The sequence below is a fragment of the Platichthys flesus genome, chromosome 7 (genome assembly GCF_949316205.1).
Source record: "Platichthys flesus chromosome 7, fPlaFle2.1, whole genome shotgun sequence".
Lineage (NCBI taxonomy): Eukaryota > Metazoa > Chordata > Actinopteri > Pleuronectiformes > Pleuronectidae > Platichthys > Platichthys flesus.
In genome coordinates this window covers 19,577,378-19,605,129 of record NC_084951.1, presented here as the reverse complement: position 1 = coordinate 19,605,129, position 27,752 = coordinate 19,577,378, and the positions used below count along the sequence as shown (strand labels likewise).

Genomic DNA, 27,752 nt, shown 5'->3' with positions numbered 1-27,752 from the left:
ATTTTTGGAGGGCTGCTATGATGCGTTCAGGTACATCTCGTACTTTGCAGAGATATACAATGTTTGGGGCAAAAAGTGTGTTTACTTTTCTCCTGTATGGTCTAGGTGCACGTTCACTGTCACATATCTGCAAGTCAACCACTGGATGAATGAGTGGATGAGTGGATGAGTCAATGAATGTGTGTTATGCACTTTATAGAAGAGAGTCTGCTGCAGTAGGTCTGATGGACTAAGACGTTTACAGCTTATACCATTTGCTTACTGGCACATACTTAACCTAGTTTTCCTGTCGCTGCCCCATCCAGTGTATGATTAATTGACATGTGTCCTTTCATAACCCCAATCCGCCCTCTCAGCAGGGTAAAAACCTGACGTGTAGCTGCGCCTGTTTAGCTGTCAATCTACAACTGATTGAAGAAGAATAAGAAAGAATAAGAAAATATTTATTTTCCCGCTTAATGTTTTGGTGTTTGAGAAATGAGTAATCTATAAGTAATCTAAACCTTTTTACATATATTGTTTTTATACTTTTTATCATTTGGTTGAAGTTTTTTGGTTTTGAGGTACAACACAGTCACAAACACACACTGCTCCTCACAACATGTGTGTGTGGGCGCGTCTCATCATCAGCTGATGTTTAATATTATAAACCCTATGAGGGGAAACCAAACAGAACGCGGACGAAGGACACAGAGGAGACATATTCCCTTATTAGGCCTTGTTATATGCTGATAGTGTACTGGTTTACATTTCCCATAACAAACCAGACTGGAGGACAGTCATTCAGCCTGACCACAGCACACACACCCATGAATAAAGACAGTTTTCACTCGAAGCTACTCGGAAGTGGCATGGCGATGTTCTGGAGGGAACTGGTTATGAAACTGTATTGCATATTCATAATAAGATCAGATCATTATTCAAGACCAAGCACAGCTCTCCTTTTCTCTTCCCCTGACTTGTCCTCTGTGTCTCCAACATGAATAAAGAGGGTGAGTGTGTGGGTGTGACACAATCGTCCCCCACCACCACTGGGCTGTGTGTGTGTGTGTGTGTGTGTCTGTGTGTGTGTGTGTGTGTGTGTGTGTGTGTGTGTGTGTGTGTGTGTGTGTACGGTTATGTGTGTGTGCAGTAGTTGGAAGTGGAAATTTACAGTCTCTCACGTTGGTACCTGAGTTGTCAGTCACTGCGAGGCTGCGTCCAATCTCCACTTTGGATTTAATTGTCTTACAGTCAAGGGGCGGGTCCTGCTGTCAGCTCCACTCCTGGTGACCCGTGTCTGCATAAAGACTTTCAGTACAGTGGAATGGTGACAGCTGAGCGAGAGGAACATTACACACAGACGCAGCCATGAAGGAAATGTAAGTTTACTCTCATTTGCTTTGCTGGAAAAAGAAACTTGATTTGCTATTGCCCTTTAGTTTGTACGCACTTTCTTTGTGGGGTCTGTTTTCAATTTATATTTATTTCTTTGTTGCATTCGTTTGCTTAAGAATAACCCGTTAGTTGGTGTGTTTACGATTTCAGTCTGCTCGTTGAAAAGGTTGAATGAGAAGAGGAAGCCCAGCGAGTGTGTTAATCAGAGCGAACCGGGTTTGGAACCGCTTTCAGTTGCGCATCTTGCGTTATTTGTTTTTATTATGAGGGGATTTCAGGTGAAGTGCGCGTCTGGATTTATTCTCAGGGACAGTTTGCGTTTTGGCGTTATCTGACGGGCTCGTGACAGCAGGCAACCAGGTGAGAGAGAGAGAGGAGTGCACGGAAAGAGGGATAGAGAGAGAGAGAGAGAGAGAGAGAGAGAGAGAGAGAGAGAGAGAGAGAGAGAGAGAGAGAGAGAGAGCGATTGAAACAGGATGAGAAACCGAGTGGGCAACTACTGATCCAGTTACGTAAGTAGGTTTGGAATGGAAAGCGGTTCATGTTGACTTGTCATGCATAACAGGAAGAGAAAAAAAAAAAATCTAGAAAACGATGGGACGGACACACACACACACACACACACACACACACACTCTCTCTCTCTCTCTCTCTCTCTCTCTCTCTCTCTCTCTCTCTCTCTCTCTCTCTCTAAGGGATGCAAGGCTTGCTGTTGAAGCGTTAATTAAGTGAGGAAACGCACAGTTCCCAGTAGGAATGCTAGAGGTCTCTTCGTGTACCAGGCCGCTCCTGAGAGGTGGATGTTATTATGATCATCATCACTCTTTTAATGTAAAGTCTCAAGTTGCCATCCTGACGTTCGTTCACCGCCTTCTGCTTCTTTCACGTTCCACAGTTTTCCCACAGTGTTTTCAGCAAAGGTTGTAATATTTTCAGGGTCGAAACTTTTCCGTACAAAATGTTCTTTCATCTGAGCTTCAATGAACAAGGCCGTCTGACTTTTCTTCTCCTTCCATTGGCCCACAAGAGTTGAGGGGGAGTATTTGAAGTCGCTCTGCCAACTTCTCTTTTAAAAAATTAATCTTTTCCTCTTGTATTATTACTAATCTTAGAGGGTATGATTCATTCGAGCCTTCTCATTGTCCCCTCCCATGTTCCATATGGTGTCCCAGCCTGGGAGCTTAAGTCACAGTCACTCCTGACACATAGTTTATCCCGTCCTATTAGGGTTTCTTTTTGGCTCAAGCGGGGGATACAGGACACCTCAGCCGGTAATAAGAAATCCTGTCTTTCTTGGAAAGACAGTTTACAGTGTAAACACTCCGGGAACTTAAAGCTGTAGCATCTTCCTGTGTGGGGCCAGTGCTTAGGGAATGCAAAGGGGATATGTAACCCCTCCCCCTCTAAATTTGGATTACGGAGAGCTGACCTGTTGCTGATACAGTAGCATAAGAGAAAGCGAAAAGAAAAACATTGCCCCAGGTTCAGGCGAGGTCTCGGCAGTGTGTCCAAACATTCCCTTCCTCTTCCTCCAGTGACAATGTGCCCCCCTCTGAGCAGAAAAATCCACCATGAGGGTGAAGCGTCACACTACTCGCTGTGCCGCATGAATACAAAACTAAAACACATGATACATCGTATATGGAAGTTTTTACTTATCTAGAAACGGAATGGTTGATTGAGGCTGATAGATAAACACATTGGGTTTTCTCCTTGTCTGTTTGCCCCTGAAAAACTGTGAAATGCAAAAACTGGGTGTGACTGGGCTGGTCTTTTATCACGAGTCCCCTTTGCATACATTTGCATATAATTTTAATTTTCTAACTTCATTTTGCTCCATGTTTCTATCGATCCAATCTGAATGACCTCAATGCAGCAATGTTTCACATTAGCAAGATTAGCTGCATAGTGCTGTATATCATGTACGCAAGCTGTAACGCAATCAGGAGACAGCATTATCTCCCTAATGCTCCTCTCTATCTGCGTCTTATCCCTCTCACCTCTGTCTCATCTCTCTCTCTCTCTCTCTCTCTCTCTCTCTCTCTCTCTCTCTCTCTCTCTCTCTCTCTCTCTCCATCAATGTGTCCTTTTCCCCATCCGCCGTCCACAGCATGGCACAAAAAGAGAAGCTCCAATGCTTGAAGGACTTCCATAAGGACACCCTGAAACCTTCGCCGGGAAAGAGCCCGGGCACGCGGCCCGAGGACGAGGCAGAGGGCAAGGTTCCTCAGAGGGAGAAGTGGTCAAGTAAGCTCGACTTTGTCCTGTCTGTGGCCGGAGGCTTCGTCGGATTGGGAAACGTCTGGCGGTTTCCTTATCTTTGCTATAAAAATGGTGGAGGTAAGCAAAAGCTTGACGACAAACGCCAGAGCTAAAAGCATGTTGCGATGACATCCCTGCAGCTCTAGAATTACTCAGAGCTGATTCCTGTTTCCCTTCTCCAGGTGCGTTTCTCATTCCTTACACCATCTTCCTGTTTGGAGGCGGCCTGCCTGTCTTCTTCCTGGAGGTCGCACTGGGCCAGTACACTTCTGAGGGAGGCATCACCTGCTGGGGCAAGATCTGCCCCATCTTCACTGGTCAGTCCAAACACATAAACACTGCATAGATTCACAGACAGAAAAAAAGGCTGTTTATCGAAGTATAAATATCCCCTGACAAAATCATCTAATATTCATTGCCGAGTAAAAGCCTAATTTGCTGGAACAAGAGTTGAGCCCTGGTTGTCTTCCTGTTTCAGTCAAGTACTCAACAGGTCAGATTTTGTGTTGTGCTAAGGCCAACACCCCAGGTAATTAGAACAGTTTTACTTCCTTCGAGTGGTTTATTTTGTGTAAACAACGTTTAACAGCAAAATGAAGCAGGAGCTGAACAACGAAAGCACAGCAACACGGACAATCAGGGAGAATGAATGTTATAAGTAATTTGTAACTGCAGAGGTCAGCCTCACATACAGGGTTTACATACTGTACATACCTGCACACACATGTACATTTATATAAATAAGTATAAATACATAGATTTAATAGAACCTTATTACATTAAATATCAAAAAAATACAAAGAGCACATGCAGTCATCTTTGGATGGAAGACTGGTGCGTAATGGTTTTGTTGAGGTCTTTGTTACCAGGAAACCAAAAGCAATAAATAAATACATAAATAAGTCAAGTTGCCGAGCAATGGGGACAGTGTTAGCAACATGTCTGCATGACGTTTCTGTGATGGTCTTTGTTGACATGGAGCTGCAGTGTGGATCAACTCGTTTTCTTTTATATTATAAATGTCCTCTGTGACCGAGTTGTCAAAGGGTGGGGTTCTCTCACCATAAGATTCCTCTGAGACACCCCAGGGCCCGTCATTCCTCCGAGGTGCAGCCCCAACAGCTGTCGAACTGAGCAAGCTCGGCAGCTGCCGTGACGCCTTTACTCATGTTCACATGGGCAGCGTTACATGAAAAGGGAGGAAACTGTGCGGCACCGGATCTCCAGCAGCTGCAGATGGGCTCTCCGCTATTCAAGAAACGCTGAGGCTGCTGCCCGTCCATCTGGCGTCTGACACGGGAGTGAAAGTCCACAAGTGGCCACAAAACGGGCGACTCACAAGACCCCCATTGTTCCTCCCACCTCCTTGAGTTTTTATCACATTGTGAATTCATGACTTTACCCGGCAGACACAAACACACTGTGGACTTCACGCACACGCGCGCACACGCAAGTCATAGAAATGAGTTGTCTATCTGTTTGCATTCGGTATGTGGGAATGAGGAGGTGGGGGCGATAGAGATGATGAGTGTATAAATACTCTGAAGCCGAGGAAGAGTACCGGGGATTTCTGCGTCCAGATTCATGGCAAAGTCATCTAAAAATAGCCCAACACTAAGAACATAACAACAGTTGGTAATGTAGACGGGTAAGTTCATTATGAGTTAGTTGTTTGGAGTTTGCTCAGCAGCCTTATCCCCCATTAGAAGTCAAATTGTTTAAAGAGTTACTTAATAATGTGCTGCATCATAGAGTACTCTGTATTACTCATGCAACCACACCCATCAGTGATGTCCTACTGCACCGACACGCCCAGGAGTATAAGTCTTCTTCATTGCAGCAGGATGAGGAGATACATTTTTGCAACAATGCATCACATTACACTTTAAATATGAATAATGTGAGTTTCGAGTCAGTTGCCGCTGGAAGGGACATTTTGAAGACCAGAGAAAATGTTGTAGGCCTGTCCCCTGGGGACATTTTCTGACATGAACTCCAGAAAATGTCCAGGGGGTGGCTCCTGGGCAGATCATGTGAGGCAGGACTATAAATCCTGCTTTGGAGATCATGTGTTTTTGTTTACAGCACATTGACCCCTTATTGCCAAAAGCTTATACTTTTTTTCAGTCCTGCGTCTGTTGCTAGAAACATCATCAATGTGCTCAACTTGCCGTGAATTGGAAATTGACTCAATCCTGGGTTTTCATGAGGGGGCTGGCCGGATAAAACTCCAGAGCCTCTGACTCTGTGATTTACGTTCTCACTTACACCCTCTTAGGATAATGTCAGGAGAATAAAGTTCAGCGTATTTATCAAAGCAGCTTATCTCATGACACAAACAAAAGCTCATTTGTAAAATGTCTTTTTAAAAGAGCAGAAATAAAAATGCTCAGCTGAGTTGATAGAGCTAATGTGGATTTCCAACCTCTCTTTCTTCCCAGGTATTGGCTACGCCTCTGTTGTCATCGTATCCCTCCTGAACGTCTACTACATTGTGATCTTGGCCTGGGGTCTCTACTACCTGTTTCACTGCTTTCAGCCGGAGCTTCCCTGGGCAAAATGCAAGCAGCCCTGGAACACAGAGTTCTGTGTGGAGGACACGGTCCGCAAGAACAAGACCCTTTGGTTGGCAGCCAACATCACCAACTTCACCTCCCCCGTCACAGAGTTTTGGGAGTGAGTATTCACGGACGGCACGCCTAACCCACACATGCACACATGAGAACATGCACGTAACCCACTGTCGTCTCATCTCACTTGCACAGTTTACTTTAGAATATTAAATGTCTGCCAGTTTATTATAAACTTTGTCTGTACTGTCTGGGAGAGGCGGTGGTCTAGTGGCAGAAACTTGGACTATGGGCAGAGAAGGTCTCTGGTTCGTCTCTGGTTCGACAACAAAAGACGAACCTGGATTGATCTGTCCAAAAATCCAAGAGAATTCTCCCTACCCTATCTAGTGCCCCTGAGCAAGGCACCTTACTCCCCCAACATCTGCTCCTCGAGCGCCATACATGGTCGCTCACTGCTCTGTGTGTCCTGCACCAGATGGGTCAAATGCAGAGGATAAATTTACCTACCATTGCATGAGTGTGTTGTGCATGTCTGTGCATGTGTTTGGTATAAATAAACAAATCTTGATCTTAATCTTAATCTTTCATGTGCTACATGCATATCAGAGTTGGTCAGACTAAACTGAAGTGCAATGGTTTTCATGGCCCTTTTTACCATTTTGAATTTGAAGGTAATTCATCACAACAATTAGCACTAAGTTAGAAGTATTCATGGTGCATCAAGGGTTCGACTACAAAGTTTTTCAGATAATCTTCTAAACTTTGAAGTGTCCTCAGACTCTGGACAAGTAGCAGAACTCCAATGGAAGGCCAAGTCATGCGCCTGTTTCATTTCACAGAATTCTACTCCTTACCCTCTTAATCATACTCTTGTGCTCATGATTTAGAGTTATTACGTGACTTCTGTCTTTGAGTGTTTAAAAATGTGCAAGATAACTTTATTATGTTTCAAATCCCTCAAACAACTATTAACTATCGCCTCTGTGTCGTCTGTAGACGCAATGTCCTGAGCATCTCCTCTGGGATCGAGGACATTGGATCCGTAAAGTGGGACCTGGCCCTGTGTCTCCTGGCAGTTTGGATTATCTGCTTCTTCTGCATCTGGAAAGGAGTCAAGTCCACTGGGAAAGTGAGTGAGGAAGTGTATACTTTACTTATTGTGTTGCCTGGAAGCTGTATGGCCTTTTACTTTTCTACCCCAACGAGTCAGTGACAAAAGCCACAGTTTTAGAAACAAGCTTGATTTAGTTGATGTGGAGACACAAGTGTCAGCGCAGCCCTGGAGGTCGTTTCTTGGCCAGACTTTGTGTCGCTCCTCAGCTCTAAGTGTGTTTCTGTTGGCTGGACAGAAACCGCTGCTGCGTCTCAGTTTGTGTTCTTCTGTACTCATTATTGCTAATGAGCACAAGTACTTTCACACTGATACATATGATAATATAAAGGAAAATGCAAATGCTCAGTTGTTACATTTAAAATGGCAATAAAGGTGAATGGGAAATAGTTGACTTTAGAGGTTTTTTGGCTGACCGGATCGCAACCCACCCCCAGTGCATCTTGGGTGCATTTACACTTGTAGTTTCATGTGCTCAAACTCCTTTGATGAGTAAGAGTCGAGGAAAAAAACTTAGGGAAGTCGTGTTTATTTTAAAGCTAGAGCTTATTCCATTGTATCTCAAGGTTGATGTGTCCTAAGTCTATACCTGTTATTGTCCTGCATTGTTAGTAATAATTCCTGTGTCCTGTCTAGGTGGTGTACATAACAGCGACTTTCCCATTCGTGATGTTAATTGTGCTGTTGATCCGTGGTGTGACTCTGCCTGGGGCAAGTGAAGGAATCAAATTTTACCTTTACCCCAACTTGACCCGACTCCAAGATCCAGAGGTACAATTTAAAACCATTTTTTTTTTTTTGTAACATTTCTTTCCACAGGGGATAAAGGGAAATTAAACATCTTGAAAAACATGTTTACTTAAGGCCGATGCATGCTTCAGCGTTTTCAGGGACCCGCAAGCGCAAGAGCCCCTTGCGTGCTTGTTTTGTTACGTTTTGTTTAGAAGAACGAATTTGGACCAGAGAGAAGAGCGTTTGGTAGAAGAGATCGGAAAGTATGACCACTTGTATAACCCGTCATTGACGGAATACAAGGACCCGCAAACGGCTAACGTCGGTTTGCAGGTCGACGAGTGTATGAAGCTGTGGAGAAAGATCAGGGACAAATTTGTCCGCCAGAAAAAGGCTATGAGGAGTAGCAGTGGCGTAAATAAACAGTCGAAGATGACTGCCACACACAAAGAAGGCGTCTATATAAGGTCGTCTTCGGCAAAAAATGTTACTCCACCTAGTGTTCTGGCGGTGAATTGCTTTGCAACACACACAACCCTTGAAGAACCATGAATTAAAACGAGTCCATCCACACAACTGAATGAAAAGCCGCAGACGCAGTTGCAGAACCATGCGCCGGCCTTTAGTGTGTTGCTGAGACCTAGATGGAACTTTCATGCTAAATATGAAGCTGTAACCTGCAGCCAGCTAGATTATTTTAGCATAAAGACAGAAAGCAACCAACAACATCCGCCATCTTCATGAGAGTGATACCAGTCGTCTCAAAACCGAGTCCACACCTGTTATAATAACAGATTAAAGTCGGTGCACCTCTTCCTCTGTCTCCTCAGGTGTGGATTGATGCGGGAACCCAGATTTTCTTCTCCTACGCCATTTGCCTGGGAGCCATGACGTCACTGGGGAGCTACAACAAATACAGATACAACTGCTACAGGTGAGCTGCGTTTCCGCTGGGATGAGTGGGAGTGTAGTAGTGACAGCAACTCGTGTCAGAGATGGTTGCGTGAAAAGAAAATGGGAACTTCGGTTCCACCTGTGTTCATTAACAACCTCCTCGACATATGTGTGACATAGGGACTGTTTGCTGCTGGGAGGCCTCAACAGCGGAACCAGTTTTGTGTCTGGCTTCGCAATATTTTCCGTCCTGGGCTTCATGGCACAAGAACAAGGGGTGGACATTGCCGATGTGGCAGAGTCAGGTACGAGGGTCGAAGGTGTCAGTAGCAGTAACGGTGGGTGCTGCTGCTGCTGCGGAAAAAAGAAAGACAGACAATTGGAAGCCTTACAATGGCAACATATTTTAAATGATAGAAAAAATATAAAGAATTAAGTCGCAGGAAATCCTGATGCTGAAATGTAGAGGTATCGGCCACTGCACACTCCTTGGAAAAGATAAAAAAAAGCCTTCCAAGAAACAGAATTGTTAATTCAGCGGGAAATACGGTTTGTTCTCCCCTTTGGAGGCCAGGTTACATCGATTGGTCAAGTGCTGCGTGTTTAAGCCACAGAACGAACTGTGGTTCTGCTCCATCATCATTATCTACATGCGCTCAATTGCACCCGGTGTCCTCACGTGCCACATCCAACCGGCTTACGTCATGTAGATTACTTTACGTCTTTTTGACCAGGGGACATTGCTGAGACGATTGGCACCCTCCTGTATGTACTCTACTGTGTGTGCTCTGTTCCTTTAACAAGCTGTGGATCTCCTGAGCGAGGTGGACGCCACCGGTTCTGCTTCTGCTTCTCATGTGGACTTTGAAGGAGATGCGTCTTATTTCAGCATGCCTGCTCTCTTCTTTTAAAATCAAACCTTTGCTATCTGTAAGACTGAATATTTCAACTGATTGAATATAATGATGTGAAACCAATGACAATGACGGTGACTCTGTGATGGACATAGACGTACATGTGTGTAGACTCTATGTGAGACATAAACACATAGATTGTGCATACGTATTCCTTAGTATATGAAATCCCAGAAACTATTTATTTGAATTTTATTGCTAAACTCCCTAATTGAGGGATTAGTCTTTGTGATTGTTGACTTTGTGTATCTTGCTTTAATATAACCCCGTTGAACCAGTTCATTGTTTTGTTAAAATCCTCAACTGCATTGATGGAACACAGTTAGCACCAGTACTAGATAATACAGTTTAACATCTTACAGATAGTAGCAATTGCATGTATATATATATATATATATAAAGATGATCTAATGTAAAAAATGGATGATACACCAGTGCAGGAAATAAATGATGTAGCTGTGCAGAAGAATACATAACATGTAAAGCATCAAAAGAGCCTAATAAATAGTGTTCTGCTTATTTTATTGACAATACTGTTGGCAGGTATCTAGTATGTCCTGAGTAAAAGAGTGGACAGTGTAGTTGTTTATATTTGTCCTGCAGCTACGTACACGCAAGACAACTGTAGAGTCAGAAAACCCTGCAACCAAATAATCACAACACTCAATCCCGTTAAATTTATCTTACCTCAACTGAGGGCCAAATTGGATCGCATTTCCTTGTCAGCGTCTCTAGCTCAGCTGAGAATTACATGATTTTTTCAGATCCCCTTACCATATGTTGGCCAAGCTGAAATCAGATAGAAATGTTAATTCTGTCCTCTGCCCCCTTCTCCCCATCCCCACTCTGTTCTGCTTCCAGGTCCCGGCTTGGCCTTCATCGCCTACCCCAAAGCTGTGTCAATGATGCCGATGCCAACCCTCTGGGCCATCCTCTTCTTTATCATGCTGCTGCTGCTGGGCCTTGACAGCCAGGTCGGTATGTTCACAAAAATCTGCTGTTAGGCTAAATGCAGCGTAGCTGTTTGGTATAGGTTAGATGGCCCCTGCCAAATATCAATGTGTAAAACACATTTAGTGTCTCTCTGATCCATATCTAATGTCTTGAAGAAATCCGATATCTGACAGCGGAGTAATGCAAGGTGTAAGGTCTAAGGCCCCTTCTCATGCTTTGTAAAGCCACAAATTAAGGTTTTAGAATCTGTTTGTCAAACACTATATCAGAAGGAGTCATCATTATAGCTCGCAAGCCATTACCTGGCTATGATAGGGGTCAGATCTTTGATTGAGACAAGATAATCTAAGTAGACAAAACCCAAGTGTGCACCAGAGTGATTATTTGGCTGTATCACATTTCCTGCATCCATGTGTAATTCTAGTCTTGTGCTATCTCAGTCCTGCAAATGGCCAGCTACTCATCTCAGCCAAATGCAAGATCAGGTCAATGCTCTAAATTTGAGCACATGTAAATAGTCATGCAAGTGCAGCTATTTAGAAATGTGGCCTGTGACGGCATGCGAGCGGGCATGCATGTGTTTGCGTGTGTGGGTGCTTTGCTCAACCATAAATTTCATGCCGATTTGTAGCCCTGAATGCTACATATTGTTAACATGGCTCACACACACACACACACTTACGGCACTGTTATGTAAGGGGGTTTTGTTCGGTCCTCATGCAAAAAAAGAGGGCCTGCCCTCGGAGCATAAAGCCACTTGATAAATTGGAGCAAATTCATAATGTTATGACATTATGTAGCTTATGAGGAGGCACAGCAGAGACAAAGACGTTGATTCACTGTTATTTTGTTTCTGTTGTATCTTGGTTTATAAATAACAGTAAACAAGTGTTACAGAAATAAGACTTGTTTAAAACATCTCATTTATAGAGCTCTGCATAAAAAGAGACACTGGTTGTTTAGTTATTCTTTGTCCTCTGAGAAGTAACCAGTCGCTTTTGCCTCCCCAGTTTGTCGAAGTGGAAGGACAGATCACCTCTATTGTGGATCTGTATCCATCCCTCCTCAGGAAGGGTTACCGACGGGAGATCTTTATAGCTGGGATGTGTTTCATGAGCTATCTCCTGGGACTCGCCATGGTAACGAAAGTAAGTTCACCAGCGGGCTCCTCGCTGAGCTTCCTCTGCTGCTCCACCGTGTTTAGAAAAGGAAAAGAGACCCTGTGCATTCGGCTCTGCAGCAGAGATAACAGACTTTCCACTTGCTCGCCGGGCCGCTGCGCTTTTGCGACCAAATATGGCTCCCTGTGGCAGTCACCACCCGGTCCTGTGTGTCTGAATGGAGCGAGCTGGAATGCCGTTTTCCATTTAGCAGTTAACCGTGCTTCAATGACGTCGCAGCACCTGTTGAACTCTGCCTCTATTGGTCAAGTGCCAGCATCCTTGTACACTGCTTTCAACACCCCCCGCCTGCCCCCTCTGCTTCAATGTCCCCATCTATCTCTGTGATTCTCTTTCTCTCCATACACATCAGAAGGATAATTTATGTTGTTTTCTGTCTTTTCCTCTTCCAGGGTGGCATGTATGTGTTTCAACTCTTTGATTACTATGCAGCCAGTGGTGTGTGCCTTTTGTGGGTTGCATTCTTTGAATGCATTGCTGTAGCCTGGGTTTATGGTAAGTGGAAACAAATCTATGTGATAGATTTCTGTTGTGCGTGTCTGTTTTCTTGAAGTAATTACAGTGAGTTGAATTAAAGCACGAATGAGTTCTATGGGGGTAATTAAAGGTGTCCATTGGGGCTCAGCACTAAATAAGTCTAACTGCCATCAGGGTTGTGGCGAGTGGGGTGTTAATCCTGGGGGGTGATTGGATAGCCTTGGTTCTCCCCCTACACATTACACCTATCATCATGAAGGAAGAACATTGAGTCTAATAAGAGGAACCCTTATTTAAACTGAATCAAGCCCTCCAGTAATAAACAACTAAGATCAACATGTTACTATTTTGCGAGAAGCCATATCATTCAAATAACAATGAATCATCATCCGACATCATTCAGCAGCCACGGTATTTATAGGGTACACACTGAAAGGCCCTATTATTCCAAATGTTTTCCACTGACTGCCTCTGTTAATGACATTGTGGTTAAATCATGCACAACAGTAGCCCCTCTCACTTTTTGGTTGGGTATGTTCTACACCATTAGTTCGCAAACTTCAGGGTTGGGATCCCTCAAGGTAGCGTAAGATCAGATCTAAGGAAGTGCAAGATTTCTTACTGTGAGAGTACTACTTGCACATTTTCTGCCAAAGTTGGAGTAGCTATGGATATTTTTACATATCAAATTCATGTACTTTGGTTACTCTCTCTGCTCTTCTCACTTGTTCAAACGTATTTGTCTTTATTTCCAGATCCTTGTCAATCAAATCTGCTTGATTTGAGTTTAAAACTAATTTAGAGCATATACACAATTTTAGGCTAAACAAAAAAGAGGATTTTCTCCTTTAAAGACAATAAAGCGCATACATCTGCCTCAGCCCTACAGTCTCCTTCAATTCGTTACAATACATTTCATTAAGCTGACGCTTTCATCCAAAGCAACTTACAATAAGTGCATTCAACCATGAGGGTACAAACCCAGAAAAATTAAGCCTCACTAAATTACACAAACGTAGAAATCTGTTCCCTAAATTTGGCTGATTTCTTTTATCAGGATAAAAAAATGATTCACTCGTAAATCAGGTAAAATGTCCGAAAACATTGAGTTCAAGAAAATTATAAAATGTTCTGGATCCACCCCTTTGTCCGGATCCATGCCAAATTGTAACGGGTCGTACCCTTGCCCATTCTTCCTTCTAAGTTTCAAGAAAATCGGTTGACTATTTTTCTGGCTGAAAGACAGACAAACAGACCAACAATGAAAACATTGTCTCATCGGTATTGATAGACAATATTGTTAACATGTACAAACAGGCTTTATCAGGGATATCAGTCTAGTGTAAACCACAGCACACTCCCTAGTAAACAAAGCAATAAAGCACATTATTATCGCAATCAACACAGGAAGCGTCAATATTGACCTAGTATCCTAGTTTTAACTGATAAAGCTCAGTATGTTTATCTTGTAATGGGACATGACCCAGGTGGAATATATGCTGCAATTTATGGCAGACAATAGAGATAAAGTGTTCATAAACTTTCTAATTTCCATTGGTAGTTATAAAAGGTTGTTCTGTGACAGCAAACAATAACATGAGTACAGTACGGTGATGATAACCTATCTACAATATTCATTACACTGACACACTTTGATTATGTGAGCTCTCATGTTTTTGTGTCTTTGTGTCTGACAGGAGCTGATAACTTCTACGATGCAGTTGAGGATATGATTGGCTACAGACCAAACCCATGGATGAAGTGGAGCTGGACCGTAATCACTCCTGTCCTATGCATGGTGAGAGATCAGAGTCGGTCTATTGTGTCAAAGGGATCAGAGATACTGTTGATGATGAAAAGTGACAAATGTCGACGTTACCTTCAAGGCCACAGGGAGCTGTGCGACCGAAGAACTAAAAGCAACGTGTGTGTTTGATTCCTATAGGGCTGCTTTGTCTTCTCCCTGGTGAAGTACAAGCCCTTGAAGTATAACAAGGTGTATGAGTACCCTGACTGGGCCATCGGTGTGGGCTGGTTCTTGGCCCTGTCATCCATGATCTGCATCCCGTTGGTGATGGTCATCAAGATCTTGCAGTCTGAGGGATCCCTGATCGAGGTTAGCCGACACAACCCTTTTTTTGGAAAATATGCTCTTTATGTTTGCTTTGTTGTCTGGAATTAGATGAGATGCAAATAGCGAAAATGACAATGTTTCCAGGGGAACCAAAAAAGTGATGAACCTGGCTGTAGTTCAATGCTTTGAAGTTATTGAGGTCTGCTAATCGTCAGTGGCTATGGAACTTCACAAAGCACTTAACTACATGAAGGTTCATCACTTGTTTGGGTCTCTTGGAAACACTTCCCCATTTGCAGTGCTATTCTATATTGGCCCGCGTTGTATGTGTTTTCTTAATTTTCAGTGCGTTGAGCTTTCTCTGCACTGTATAATTCCCTTTAACTTTAACCAGCACTGTAATGAATGTAACCGCAGCACTCCCAGAAAGCAAAGAGAGGCTGCTTTGATGTCAGACGTTAATTTGGGATAACGTTACTCAACATCTAGTGTGCACGGAAATATCATTTAACAAGGGGACATAGCTCAGTGAGAGGAAACAGCTGGTAGGGAGTCAGGTCAACCTGTCATCTATGCAAACAGATAAGAAAATAATTTTGAGCTGACACATTCTGTGATTCATAGACTTGCAAATTAGCAGGTTTAACATTTCTATTACACCTACTTATAGTTATTTGATCAATGTTGTCAGTCTGCATTCTAATAAGTCGCTGTGCTAACACCAGCGGTCACCAGTCATGAGGTTGCCAGGCCGCCAGGCTAACTTTTACTCCCAGTGCATCTTTTTATGCTAAGCTAATCTGCTGCTAGCTGTAGCTTCCCATTTAGCATACTAACGAGTGTAGTACCGATTTTGTCATGCTACTTGGCAATGCATGCTACTTTAGCATCTAGCAACCAAACTAGCTGGCTACTCTTGCTTCTCATTTCTATGCTAAGCTATGCTAATCTGCATGTGGCAACAGATAGGAAAAGTGGTATCAAGTGACATCTTGGCGAAAGACAGATGAATTCTCTCATTCAACTATTCTTTCAATAAAATACTCACGTGACGTTCGTTATGAATCGTTGACACAGAATTGATATATGTTCAATTACGATGTCGGACATTTAAAATGGCTCTGAGCCCTAAACCGCCTCTTGTGTAACACTGGTTACTGATGCCTGTCTAACCTGATCTCCTTCCCTCAGAGGATAAAAGCAGTGGCAGCCCCGAAGTCCGGTGTGAGCTCTCGCCCAAAAGAGTACAACTTGAAGGGCAGCGAGCTGACACAGCCCCTGGACCCCAACGGGAACAATGGCTTGATCAAGCCCACCCACACCATTGTAGAAACAATGATGTGAGCGCTCTCTGTGAGAGGAACACGATTGTTGTGCTTTCCACGTTATCATATTTGCTAACTTTGATCATGGAAGGTTTACATTGTCCATATATTCACTTTAGAGAAACTCCGGATTGATTTCTTTGAGGAGAGTTATTATTGTTTTTATTTTTTACTATATCAATATTGTCGATGTTACACTTGTTGTCGCTGTAGTTGGCACTGATCTCAGTTTAGGCAGTATTTTGAGGTAGAACTTATTCAGTGTTTACCACCTTTCTGTTGATTTCTAGAGAGATGAGGAATTTTATTTTATTTTTGTATAAGAAGAAATGATGGAATTCTCTCTTCTCATAAATTAACTAACCTAAACAAGTTATTAACCATGTAAATGTAAGAAAATGTTTTAACACTCTGACTTGATCGTGGCAGCCCTCGCTGCCCAAGCTAACTTCTAATCTATTACTGTTGTTGTGTATCCCACAGTGAAAATGAATGTACCTCTGCTTGCGGCAGAAGCAAACCAGCCACAGCTCTTAGAGTATATATCCATAACATGTTCAATGGAAACATGCGTGGCATAGATTGAATTTTTGCTTGACATCCTTCCAGTTCAACAAGGCCTTTGCCAAATACTGTGATAAATGCATTCATAAGAAGATACATCCTCAAAAATTACCAAGACAAAATAATAAATAAGGAAAAATCGGATAAGGAAGAAAAAAGGAGAAATGGAAAGTGGCATTTTTAGAGTATTTGTACACTGCCTGTGTGACTATTATAGTCAGTCCCAGTGCATTTATTGAAACCTCTCTTTGCACTTTATATGTCGTTTCACCTTTAATGTAGTATTTGTTGTTTTGTTGCAAGGTATTGCAGATGCCTTTGCAGCACATTACAGGAGGATATATTTTTAACTTCTAACTTTTTGATATTGTAAACTTTGATATACAGTATCTAGTTGTCCCAATGATAAGACAATGACAAAATAGAGTAGAAATCTAAAGTCAAATTTTCTGACTCATCATTAGTAGTAGGGCCTGTGAGAACAGCACTTAAATTAATAACATTTATTTTCTTAACAGACTGACTCTCCCTATTTCAATATCAGAAATACCACTGGATTAGTGTCTAACGTTCACTGTAGACGTTTGTTTGTAGAAGTTGAATTGTATGTAATTCACATATGCCTTTTTGTAACAATTTTATACTGTACATCATATTACACCATCAATGAGCCTACTTAAAACTCAGCAATATCACCTTCAAATATTGATTACAGTGTGAGCCAAGAATATTTTTTTCAGTGTCCAATATTCTATGAAGTAATGACATTCTCTGCTCCTTCAAAATGCATCAAATTTAAGGTAAATGTTATGCTTATCACTGAAACAGCCTAAACAGTTATATGTAATGTCCGAATGAGTTGTTATCCTTAAGCATCTGCAAGATTCATCACAGTACCGTGTTGCTTTGTCCATGGAAATCTTGTGCTTGGAAATTCATGTGTACCGAAGTAATTTTGTCTCACAGTTGTCCCCTTTGAGATGCATATTGCATCATTCTATAGAGATTATAAATAAACGTCTTTTTTTCTTTGGATCCATTTGTCTGATTGATTTTTTCTTTTTCTCTAAATATGTCTCTCATAAATTCACATGGGAATTGAATAACTGGCTGTTTTCTTTTCCTTCCTGTGTTTGCATGCATGTACAGATAATTGAAGAGACTGAATTTCAGTGCAGTGTCATCTTACCGGTCTTCACAGACATCCGGCTCAATGTCACTCCTGCAGGGCATATCACTGCGGCGCTTAAATTCAATACATGCGTGCACAGCCACAGAGGCTGCAGTTGTTTAATAAGTTGTTGCATAGTTTGTTCACTGCCAGGAATCATTTTAATGAGTCTTGGACTGCAAACTTTTCATTAGACCTTGATGCCACTTACAACCTTCATCAATCTATTTTCAGGAAGTTCCACTTGTGTGAATCACAGCACGTTTCGATTCCACTCCTGAAATAGAGCTCTTTATTTATAATATTTATTTCCTTTGAAGGCCACCCATTCCCCCCGACTCCCACCTCCCTCCATTCCCCTTTGACAACTCGTTGACACTTGTCCTAAATTTCATGGTGTCCATCCCACCATTAGTCGTACACCCCCCCTAGCAGGTGGGAACTGCATTGACGTCTCACTCACAAAAGGGGGAGACTGGTTTATTTGGGAATCACTGAACCCCCAAAGATTTGAATTTAGGCATTTAAAGAACAAATCAGACGCTAATGTGATCCTCCTTAGGAGAAACATTCTAAATAATATTTCATTACAATCCTTCCAGTATTTGAGATGTATTAGTCTGGACAGTTCAGTTGAGCAGTCAAATTAAAATCACCCGAAAAAACTTGGCATTCCACCTGTTAAGAGTTGACACATTTCCTGGTTCAGTGTGAATCATCACTGATTAAATTAAACACACTGTTGAGACAGCTGAGAAAAAAAAATATCTAAGGTTTCATAATTTTATTTCCATAAAAAGGAATACATTTCTTAGTTTATAATAAATTAAATAACAAAAATAAAATATTATCCAATTAATCTTTCAAGTTCTTTCTAACAGATTCCTGACATATTCAGGGAGGATGTGGAAATCAACCCGAAGAAATGTGCAGCCACATTCAGTATCACAGCTTAAATGAAGACACTACAACATATGCGCATGTACGATCAATAAAAATATAGCACTGCATACCATCATACAGTAAAAATAAAAAGATACAATACAATAAAATTAATATAAATCTCAAAAATCGACCTCAGTACATGATATTTAGTAAAAGACTTGATTCAGAAATAAGATTTGGAAAAGGATGAACCAGTCTCCAATGATCTCACAAGTTCACATCAGGCAAGACATGATACTAAAATTAGTATTAATTTCCAAAGAGGCAGCTTGATCGACACACTAGATTTTTTACACCTATGCTTTGTAAAAAACACAATTTCATGATAAGAAAAAAGGGGAAAGCACTCGCACAGAAATCCAGTTGGTGCAGAGATTAATCCAGTGTTTGTCTTTTTATGTCAGGAGGAAGAGCTACTTATGCATGCTTAACATGCTTATAGATACTGGTATGGCACAAACAAATCCCACTGATGATAAACCCAATCAGATGTAGGGTGAAATCATTTATCACTGAAAATGTAAAAGGCATTTCATCCTCTGTTCCGGTAAAGGATGTGATTAATTTGAGGAAAAATCTGTGATAGACCTCGAACTGCTGAAAAAAAATATTCAGCTGCCACAAACAGAAACTCAGACTCACAGTGAAACGTGAAAAAGTGAAAGTGAACTTTTGGATGAAACCGTGGGCTGTGTATGCAAATGCAGTGTTGAAAAGAAACTTGCATACGTGCAAAACGATCTTCGTAAACTTTGTGTATGGATTAAAAAATAAAGTAACCAAAAAAAAAAACTACCTATTTGTTAAGGGATATTCCACTTCAAAACAGGAAGGTGAGAGTGTAAAAGCATTTGTGGTATTAAGATATAAGGGGTGTAAATTATAGTTCATGATACTTGGAAAGTATCTGGTAGCTTTCCGTCTATTTGGAGCTACTGTCCCTTCTGTGTGGGTGTGTGTGTGTTTGTGTGTGTGTGTGTGTGTGTGTGTGGGGGGGGGGGCAGTGTGGAGGAGAGACTGGAAACAGGGGCAGTGAGCCAAGACATGGCGGAAATAACTCAGTCCACCCCCACCGCCCATCTATGTGTGGGTTGGCTTGTGTGTGTTCTGTGCATATAGAGCATTGCATGGGAGTCTTTTGTGTTCAACATAAAGAAAGAAAAAAAAATCTGCTTTGCACAACTGGATTCTTGTTCTTTGAATCACAACATGAATCCCATTACAGGAAAGGAAGGTAAATTTATGCTGGGGTTATGTGCGTGCGGCCTTTGACTCTCTCTCCAGACCGGAGGTGTGTGTGTGTTTGTGTGTGTGTGTCTGTGAAGTCATCCTGGCTCCGTCAGAAGCCATGAGACCCCTGTTATGTAACTCTACATGCGGCTTTGCCTCTGGTGTTGTGGGGGAGGAAGGGAGGTGGGGAGATTCAGAGCCTCCAAGGAACGGTGCATAAAACCGAGAACAGTGAACAACATGCACTTGTAGCTGTGTGAGCGACAAATGCTTTCAGGGGCTGGAGAGTGGCGGTTTGTGTTTGTGCATGTGAGAGGATGCTCTGCGAGCGGAACATGAGTGTGAAGGTCTCTCTGAGAGGTACAATGTGACAAACTAAACTGTGCGTGATGTGTTTGGTGTGCGTGTCCCAGGACTGGTGTCTTTTCTCTGCGATCACAGGGCGATGCTGCTGGTCATGTGTTCGTGAAAGCAGAACAGTGAGTTTGAGGGTTCGTCACAGTCGTCAGGCAGCCCGGTGTCGGCGGCTGCCAGGGGATTCCTGCTAATGACCAAGTCCAGGCTGTCTCCAGCCTCCATAATTAGGGGCACGGTAAGACAACAGTCCAAGTCCCTGGTTCTCACACGGTTCACCTGGAAGATCAGAGCCAATGAAAACTCAACGTTGAACGTGCTCTTACATTCACATGAGTAGTTTGACATTTTGAGACAGGAGAGGTCTAGTTGAGCAAATCAAATCTGCCAGAACCACTTCATCCAATTATCCGTTATCTCATCTGTTGAATCCAAAACTGCGGTGAGTAGATTGTGGTTGTGTAGAAGATTATTCCTTTTCCAATCTGCTGTTTGCTTGGAAATATCACAATAATCTTTCTTAAGTCCTTATGCTAAAATGGAAATCTTTATCTAGCCGTCACCTCAGCTTCCATTTTTTAAGCTAGACAAAGCTAACCAGCTGGTGCCTTTTATTCAGCAATTTCTGAGCATTCATGAGATAAGCTAAGTAGTGAGATTTAGAAGTGCACAGAACCTATAGTTGTAGGTATATATGCTAAACCAAGATAACAAGCTGGCCCCTTTAATTTAGCATTTATAGACTATTTATAGAGCAAATTATTGAGTGCTACAAGTGCACAGAACCAAACTAGCCATTGTGCCATTTTCAGTCTTTATGCTAAGCTAATGACATCCAGCTTCATACTGAAAAAACACTTATGCGAGTGGTAATGATCCTCTCATCTGTCTTAGCAAGTAGCATACAGACCATTTTCCCAATATGTCAAACTATTGTTTAAAGATTAAGTCTATGGGCAAAAATCGTAGGATGTATTTAAAGATGGACGACACATGTCCACATTCTCCCTCTTTCCAGAAATGTGCTAGGGGCTTACCCTAACCCTTAAAACCAAAATAACCCCCCAAAAATCAATAATTAAATCACATTAGTGCAATCAGAACCATTTTTTTTTTTTTTAGAACTATTTTTAGCTTTTGAAAGGTTCGTAGAGAGGACCCACTCCCTTTGTAAAATACAGAATTTAAATATATTCCCATTCAAGGGTAAAGAAACATCAATTTGTAAAATTTAGATGAAACACACTACTGAAAACATCACAAGGATTATTTTATATTCAGTTTCTGCTAATAGATCCCTTTCACCTAAATTTTACACATTGAACCTCAGTACTTTGATCAATGTCCCAGCCACTAACGTGGAGGAAGCAGGGTTTATGAGTTAGCCAGCCACCAGATGGCGATCGAGATGCTTTAGTTTCACTTCTGGGGTACTTTCATGTTGTCCATCCTTATATACTGTCTAAGGCGAGAACAGTACCTGAAGAATGCGGTCGAAAGGCTTTACACCCGCCTGATCAGCTGGGCCTTCAGGACGGATCATGTTGACGAACACCCCTTTCTCCAGGAGCCCGTCAGACACACTGAAACCGAAGTCATGGCTCTCCAGGTCTTTCCTTACGGTCACCTGCAAACACACAGGACCTTAGAGTTACAGAGATTACATCGCATAGCACATATTCATAAATATCTAGAGACATATGAGGGAATGGGCAAACATTGACATCTGTAGAGATCATGTAAAAGTCAAGGATAATGGATGCACAAACTTCACATCTGTGCGTCTCACCTTGTGCATGTCACAGGGTGAGATATAGTATGGGTGTTGCATGCTTTTGTCATACACACGGTGCAGGTCCTGACTGGCCAGGCATCCACTGGGTCCAGTTATAATGAACTGAAAGCAGGAGTGAGTCAAGTGGAGGAGGCACGCAGGTCTAAACTTTATAATGGACAGATTCCCTGGGGACGCTGTTGTTTGTACCTTGTTCATTAAGCTGTGAGAGCAGTTGAGTGATCAGTCAATAATGATATGGGTGTTTTGATCAAGCCTCGGATCACATCTTGCAGATTACATTAGCAGTATATTGTACAGAGAGTATGAGGTTTCAATAGAATGCATACGTTAGCTACATGCAAGTACAAGGGAATAAGAAAAGAGGGCAACAGCCAATGTTTTAGGGTTTCCGGTGTAGACAGCAGATATCCAGGCCAAGATACTCTTTATAGTGAGATGCTTCTATAAAGTCTGCTCAAATGTTATTGGTCGAACTTAAGAATGGAAACCAGAAAATTTTCACATCACACTACACATACCCATGTGTAGTGGGTTTCTAGAGATAAGGTGTCAAACCTTCATGTTGAAGAGGGACACGTTACACTTATTCACGTTTGTTCTGATGGGAGATGTTAGAGTGAACACAAACTACCTTGTGTAGTGCCAGAGTGGTACTGGACAAACCGTCACAGAGGTCCCCTCTGCCCCTGGCTGCGGCATCTCTGGCTCCAGTCGATGTGTTCAGGATACTTTTAGTCTTTGACTCAGTGTGGTTGATTCCCTCCCTTTTAATGGGGCTAAACTCAGACTGAAACATCAAGTCTTCATTGGTCTTGGTCTCCTCTAGGTATAGGCTAAGTGCACTACCTGTCATGGATGCCTGAAAGAGCACGAAATGAAACGGATTATTATATCATCATGCACTATAAAAGACCAAAAAATAAAAAATGTAAGTACAAACACAAGCATAATCTCTACTGTGTTGCACACAATGTGATTAGAGGCAGACGCTTTGCACAAACCCTTCCTCGGTCAGTTCGGCAGCGAGTGCCTGGCCTTGTCAGATTTAATAACAGATTACACTCTGGTGATTATTATAAAGCTTCCTCTGGCATGATCATTTAGGTCGACACTGGTCATGAGGACGAAGCAGATGGAGGAGGAGAGGAAGCAAGAGAAGGAGGGGTGAGCGTACCTCCAGCTCCCTGAGAATCTCCGATTGGCCGCAGGTCTCGAGGTCCTGCAGAGCCTGGGACCAGAAGCTGTCCTCATGGTTTAGGGTGCCATGGAAACGAGGAGGGCTGACGAATCTATATGACAATGCAGGAACCAGAAGGTGAGAGCAGCCCTGCAGTCTGGAGGCCGGTACTGCGTACAAAGGCAGCATGGGAGATGCTGTTTTTTTCGGGCCGCACGCTGAAGAGTCCCTTTGAAAATCTCACAGGACCAACAGTGAGGGTTTATTGTAAATTCTCTCCCTTGGAGTCCGCTAGATTAGATAAAGCTCTTAAAAGAGTTCAGGTTTACAAAAGTTGCACCCCCCCCAAAAAAAAATACAGAAAAGTGAGAACATGTGACGGAAGAGTTCAGGGGGAGAAAAATAATTGAAATGGGGAGAGACATAAGCCTGATGTTTGAGGGGTTTTGGTTGTGGACAAGGTGTGACGGAAAAAGATGTGTCTATGTGAAAACACCAAAGAGCTCGTGGGCAGTTAGTAAAGCAGATGAGAGAGAGAATACCTGAGAAAACAGAAAAGAGGACAGTTTGGAAGAGCACAAATATGAAAGCATACAATACAAAATGAAGAGACAGTGGCTCAGACAAGTGCAGTTTGCTTATGTCAGTGAATTTGAAAAGTCAAAAGGTGAAGGAAAGAAGCTTTGACTTGTGCACAGTGGTGGAAATAGTACTCAGATCTTCAGAATAAAAGCAATGATACACCACATAATAATCTAAGCTATTAAAGTAAGTACTGCATTCAAAGTTAAGGTGCAGAAGTATTAACAGCTAAATACACTTGAATCCAAAATAAAAGTACTCATTCTGCAGTAGAATGACTCCTGTGACAAATCCAGTCTTTTTTCATATACAGTATGTACCCCGATTTCTGTATTAACACAATGTTCTTAAGAACATAAACACACAAACAATTATAGGCTTATTATGGAACACGCTCAATCATCTACAGTGCTGGTGGAAAAAATAAGTGAGTCCTTAAAATTGGTTGAACCTACTTCAGCTGCAATGATCTCAGACCAGTATTTCTGGGAGCTGTAGATCAGAGCTGCACAAATGCTCAGGGGGAATTTTTCTTGAAATCACTCCTCAGAAGTTCTGCTGGGTTCAATTCTGAACTCGGACATCAGGAGGGGGAAATCATTTCTTTTAAATTACTTCTGTAAAATATTTACTTCATTGGTCCCAGAAGGGCTGTAAAGAGTCAAGCTGTGCTTTGGCGAACTTCAAGTCACGTCTTCTTCTGTTCTTTTTGAAAGGCACAGCATGTTTCCTCTCCCGCTGTCAAGGCCATGCTTCATGCAACCAAGCACCATGATTAGCACAGGTTGGACTCAAACTGTGACGTCAAACTGCTCCCATGATTCCTCCGTCTTTACCTCACGGAGCATCTGGGTTTTGTTGTCGGAGCCATCTTAGCTGGGTGCCCGCCTCAAGGGAGAGTAACAAGTCGTCTCTATTTAAAGACACTCTGTCACCTCCGCTGCACAAGATAATGTTTGCACCCCTCTCTACAGGTTTACACACAACCTACAACAGATTCCCAGGAAAGATGGGAAATGGGCTGAGAAAGAAGCGAGAAAGGGTCGTTCATGAATCAGGCCTATTTGGAGAACTGTTGGTGCAAAGGGACATCCTCTACTGCCTAATTGAACTATGAATATCTAAACCCTTTGACATTGGTTTTCAACCCTTTCCAGTTTTATGAAGATTAAGAGTTCTTAATCAAAGGTCTCCTGAGGTAATTGGTTCACATCAGCAGATTAATCTCAGAATGTTTTCATTTTATAGATTAAAGAAGCTGTAACCCACGATCTGGATTTATTGGTTGGACTCAAACTTCAAACCACCTCCTGACTCCAAGGGGTTCACATATTTTTTCCAACCTACACTGTGAAATGCTTGAATGATATATTCAATATGGACAAAGACAATACATATATATTTAACCATTTAATCTTATTAGTTCATATATATTGTTTTTGGTCATAATTGAAACATAGATGGAGATGTATTCATATCAGAATAGGAAAAGCAATGACTGGCACTCGGATAAGTATAGTTGAGTAAAAAGTACAATATTTCCATCTGAAATGTGGAATATTAGTCTAGAGTTGCATAAACTGAAAATACATAAGCCAAATCTTTACCAAAGTACAGTTTTCCACCACTGTTTATACACAATGATTTAAATTAAACATGTTTTTTTGCTGTGAAATAAAAGCTGCACTGACATCAGACAAGTTGTTGACAGGAATGAAACTGCACTCACCCTGGTATCTTGTCCCACTCATCCTCACTGAACCTCCCGTCATACAGTGCCGAGTGGTGGACTAACCCCGCAGAGCTTGAACTTGTGTGGCTCCTGAGCGGAGTGCGCCTCCAGTCATTGGGATTGAGCAATATATCGGAGGCTTTGTGAAGATATGTACCTGGAAATGGGAACACGAGAAAACGCCACCGATCTAAATTGATGAAGGGAAACGGGTCATTTTTAGGCAGAGACCATCCAAGTGGGCCTCACCTTGGCTGCTGTACCCCGCATCGCACCCAGAGCTGTCCCAGGAGCTCATGGCAGAGTCTATACTGGGAACAGTGGCAGAATAGACCTCGGAGTGTTTACTCATCTTATGGGAGTCCATCAGTTCGTCCTCTGGATCACTGAGAAACCCAGCTTCTCTGTCCAGAGGCTGTCGACCATCAGACTCTGAGAACAAACACTGACTCAGGTCAAGATGACACACGGACGAAATGACACTCTCTGACATAAATAAAACTTTATAAAAGCATAATAAATATATGGTTTATAGCATGTTTTCTAATTTACAATCTTTTTTTCCTGATTGATATTTGTGTCTACATTGTCTTCTGTCTCATTTAATAACTCCTCCTCTTTCCCCTCCCGTTTGTTACTAAAAGTGCTTTTTATAGTCAAGTTTATTTTGTGCTAGGAAATGTAGGATCAGTAAAGGGAAGGTATAGAATATAAGAAGGTGATTCACTTATATAAAAGAGTTTAAGCAATGGACTTTTCATTGCAAATGGCCACCGGCCATTCAAATAATGTTTTTGGCCATGGTGCACACAACATGAAAAAGAAAAGTGAATATTAGTTTGTCATGTGTCGCTTATCAATCTATCTGCACTTCTTAATCCAATATTGTTTTTCAAAATGTCTCGTTTTTATCCCAATAATTTTGTAATTTGAAATAAAACACCAAACATACTGTCTGCTTGTTTCTTGATCTTGAGGGTGACGGACTCCCCGGCCATCTGCAGGTGGTGGATGGCCTCGCTCAGTGGCTTTCCCTTCAGACTGACCCCATTGATGGCCAGGACTCGGTCCCCTATGTGGATGGCCCCGGTCCTGCAGGAGGAGACAGAGATACTAGAGTTTACCAGACGGTACCGACAGGCTGGGCCAGAAGACCTGTCAGGCTGCCAATGTGCTGACTGAGACGGACACAAAGAGGCTTCTTGTCACAGGCAAAGACCAGACAGCCATTGTTTACTGTCTCGCTTACGTTAAAGAAAGTGGTTCCAAAGTGAGTCACCACAGATTTGACCAGCCTCTGTTTAATGTAAGTGTCAACATCTTTATCCTACCCCCCCCTCACCTCTCTGCCAGGCCTTTCTTAGTGAGGCCAGAAATGACGATGGGGTCGAAGGGTTCCTCTGTGCCAGAAATCGTGATGCCCAGTGGTCCATTGTACCTCTTCAGCTCGACTGTGTAGATTATAGAGCCGGACATCTCCAACTCATCTGTAGCACATGGAGAAACAGTTAAAATCATCCATAAGAGTCAAGATTATATCAAACATAAAGAACACTAAGAAGAAACAAAACTATTTAAAAGTGGAAAAATACAGTAGGTACCTAAGTCCAAAACATTTTCTCCTTAGTTTCACTGAACTGTTTTAAATGATCTATGACAAATATACTTGTAGTGGCAGGACTCTGTGCACACCTGTAGGTGAAAGTATCACAACAATAGTTTATATTTACTGAAGTACATTAGATTTGAATTAAAGTATTTGAGCAAAAAATACCTAAAGCACTCCAAGAGAAAAACGATTGTGAAAACTGATGCATAAACAGCATTTGACTGTGGTAGCTGGTCACGATGGAGCTTATTGTAACTATAGTTTTTTATTGTAAAGCTGAAACCAACAGTTGATAAAATGATTAGTGAGTAGACAGAATAATAATCTGTATAGTAATATTGGTCAATGAAGCGTTTTTTTTTTAAAAGAATACTAAATGGATGTGGATATCTGTTGGATTTTCTTATTTTCTATGATTTTTAACTTGAAATCACCATTTTTCTAAATGTTTAAATGAACCCCAAAATACCATGATGTGTGTTTTAGGTGATTAATGTACCAATGTTGTCCTCGTCCTTCTGGATCCGCAGCTTGACCATGTCCTCGGCCTGCTGAAGGACGTGCATGGCGTCCTCCATGGTGCAGTTCTCCAGCCGCACGCTGTCGATGGCCAGCAGCCTGTCCCCGGGCTCCAGGGTGCCTGTTCTGCCAGACACAAGAGCGAGAGGATCACAACTATTAACTGGGACCAGAGAGCTGCAGCTCCTGACTCACGG

The 27,752-nt window shown here is 42.2% G+C and overlaps 2 protein-coding genes across 3 annotated transcripts in view; one reads left to right on the top strand and one right to left on the bottom strand.

Annotated features, from left to right (window-relative positions):
* The first annotated feature begins 1,183 nt into the window (after window positions 1-1,183).
* On the top strand, window positions 1,184-17,473 carry LOC133956267 (sodium- and chloride-dependent taurine transporter-like). Its single transcript, XM_062391181.1, has 14 exons — window positions 1,184-1,361; window positions 3,488-3,717; window positions 3,822-3,956; window positions 6,081-6,315; window positions 7,209-7,341; window positions 7,960-8,094; window positions 8,886-8,989; window positions 9,130-9,254; window positions 10,725-10,837; window positions 11,828-11,965; window positions 12,391-12,493; window positions 14,173-14,273; window positions 14,421-14,591; window positions 15,741-17,473. Exons 1-14 carry the CDS (start codon window positions 1,351-1,353, stop codon window positions 15,891-15,893), a joined length of 1,887 nt encoding a protein of 628 aa, XP_062247165.1. The 5' UTR covers window positions 1,184-1,350; the 3' UTR covers window positions 15,894-17,473.
* A 905-nt stretch (window positions 17,474-18,378) lies between these two features.
* LOC133957299 (glutamate receptor-interacting protein 2-like) overlaps window positions 18,379-27,752 on the bottom strand; it is a 28,732-nt gene continuing 19,358 nt past the window's right edge. Inside the window, exons 16-24 of one of the 2 annotated variants that reach the window (XM_062392807.1) lie at window positions 27,536-27,681; window positions 26,770-26,914; window positions 26,380-26,519; window positions 25,677-25,859; window positions 25,425-25,584; window positions 23,111-23,225; window positions 22,565-22,795; window positions 21,619-21,765; window positions 18,379-20,417 (exon numbers count right to left, since the gene is read on the bottom strand). In XM_062392807.1, coding sequence (XP_062248791.1) covers window positions 20,220-20,417; window positions 21,619-21,765; window positions 22,565-22,795; window positions 23,111-23,225; window positions 25,425-25,584; window positions 25,677-25,859; window positions 26,380-26,519; window positions 26,770-26,914; window positions 27,536-27,681 — 1,465 coding nt within the window. In that variant the 3' untranslated portion in view covers window positions 18,379-20,219. The remainder of the gene's footprint in view (window positions 20,418-21,618; window positions 21,766-22,564; window positions 22,796-23,110; window positions 23,226-25,424; window positions 25,585-25,676; window positions 25,860-26,379; window positions 26,520-26,769; window positions 26,915-27,535; window positions 27,682-27,752) is intronic. The other variant, XM_062392808.1, reaches the window with a different exon arrangement.

Bases quoted from the DNA above. Each gene is read 5' to 3' on its own strand.
- LOC133956267 (XM_062391181.1), top strand. The intron at 6,316-7,208 runs GTGAGTATTCAC...TGTCGTCTGTAG, and splicing joins CCCGTCACAGAGTTTTGGGA to ACGCAATGTCCTGAGCATCT. The intron at 14,592-15,740 runs GTTAGCCGACAC...TCCTTCCCTCAG, and splicing joins CTGAGGGATCCCTGATCGAG to AGGATAAAAGCAGTGGCAGC.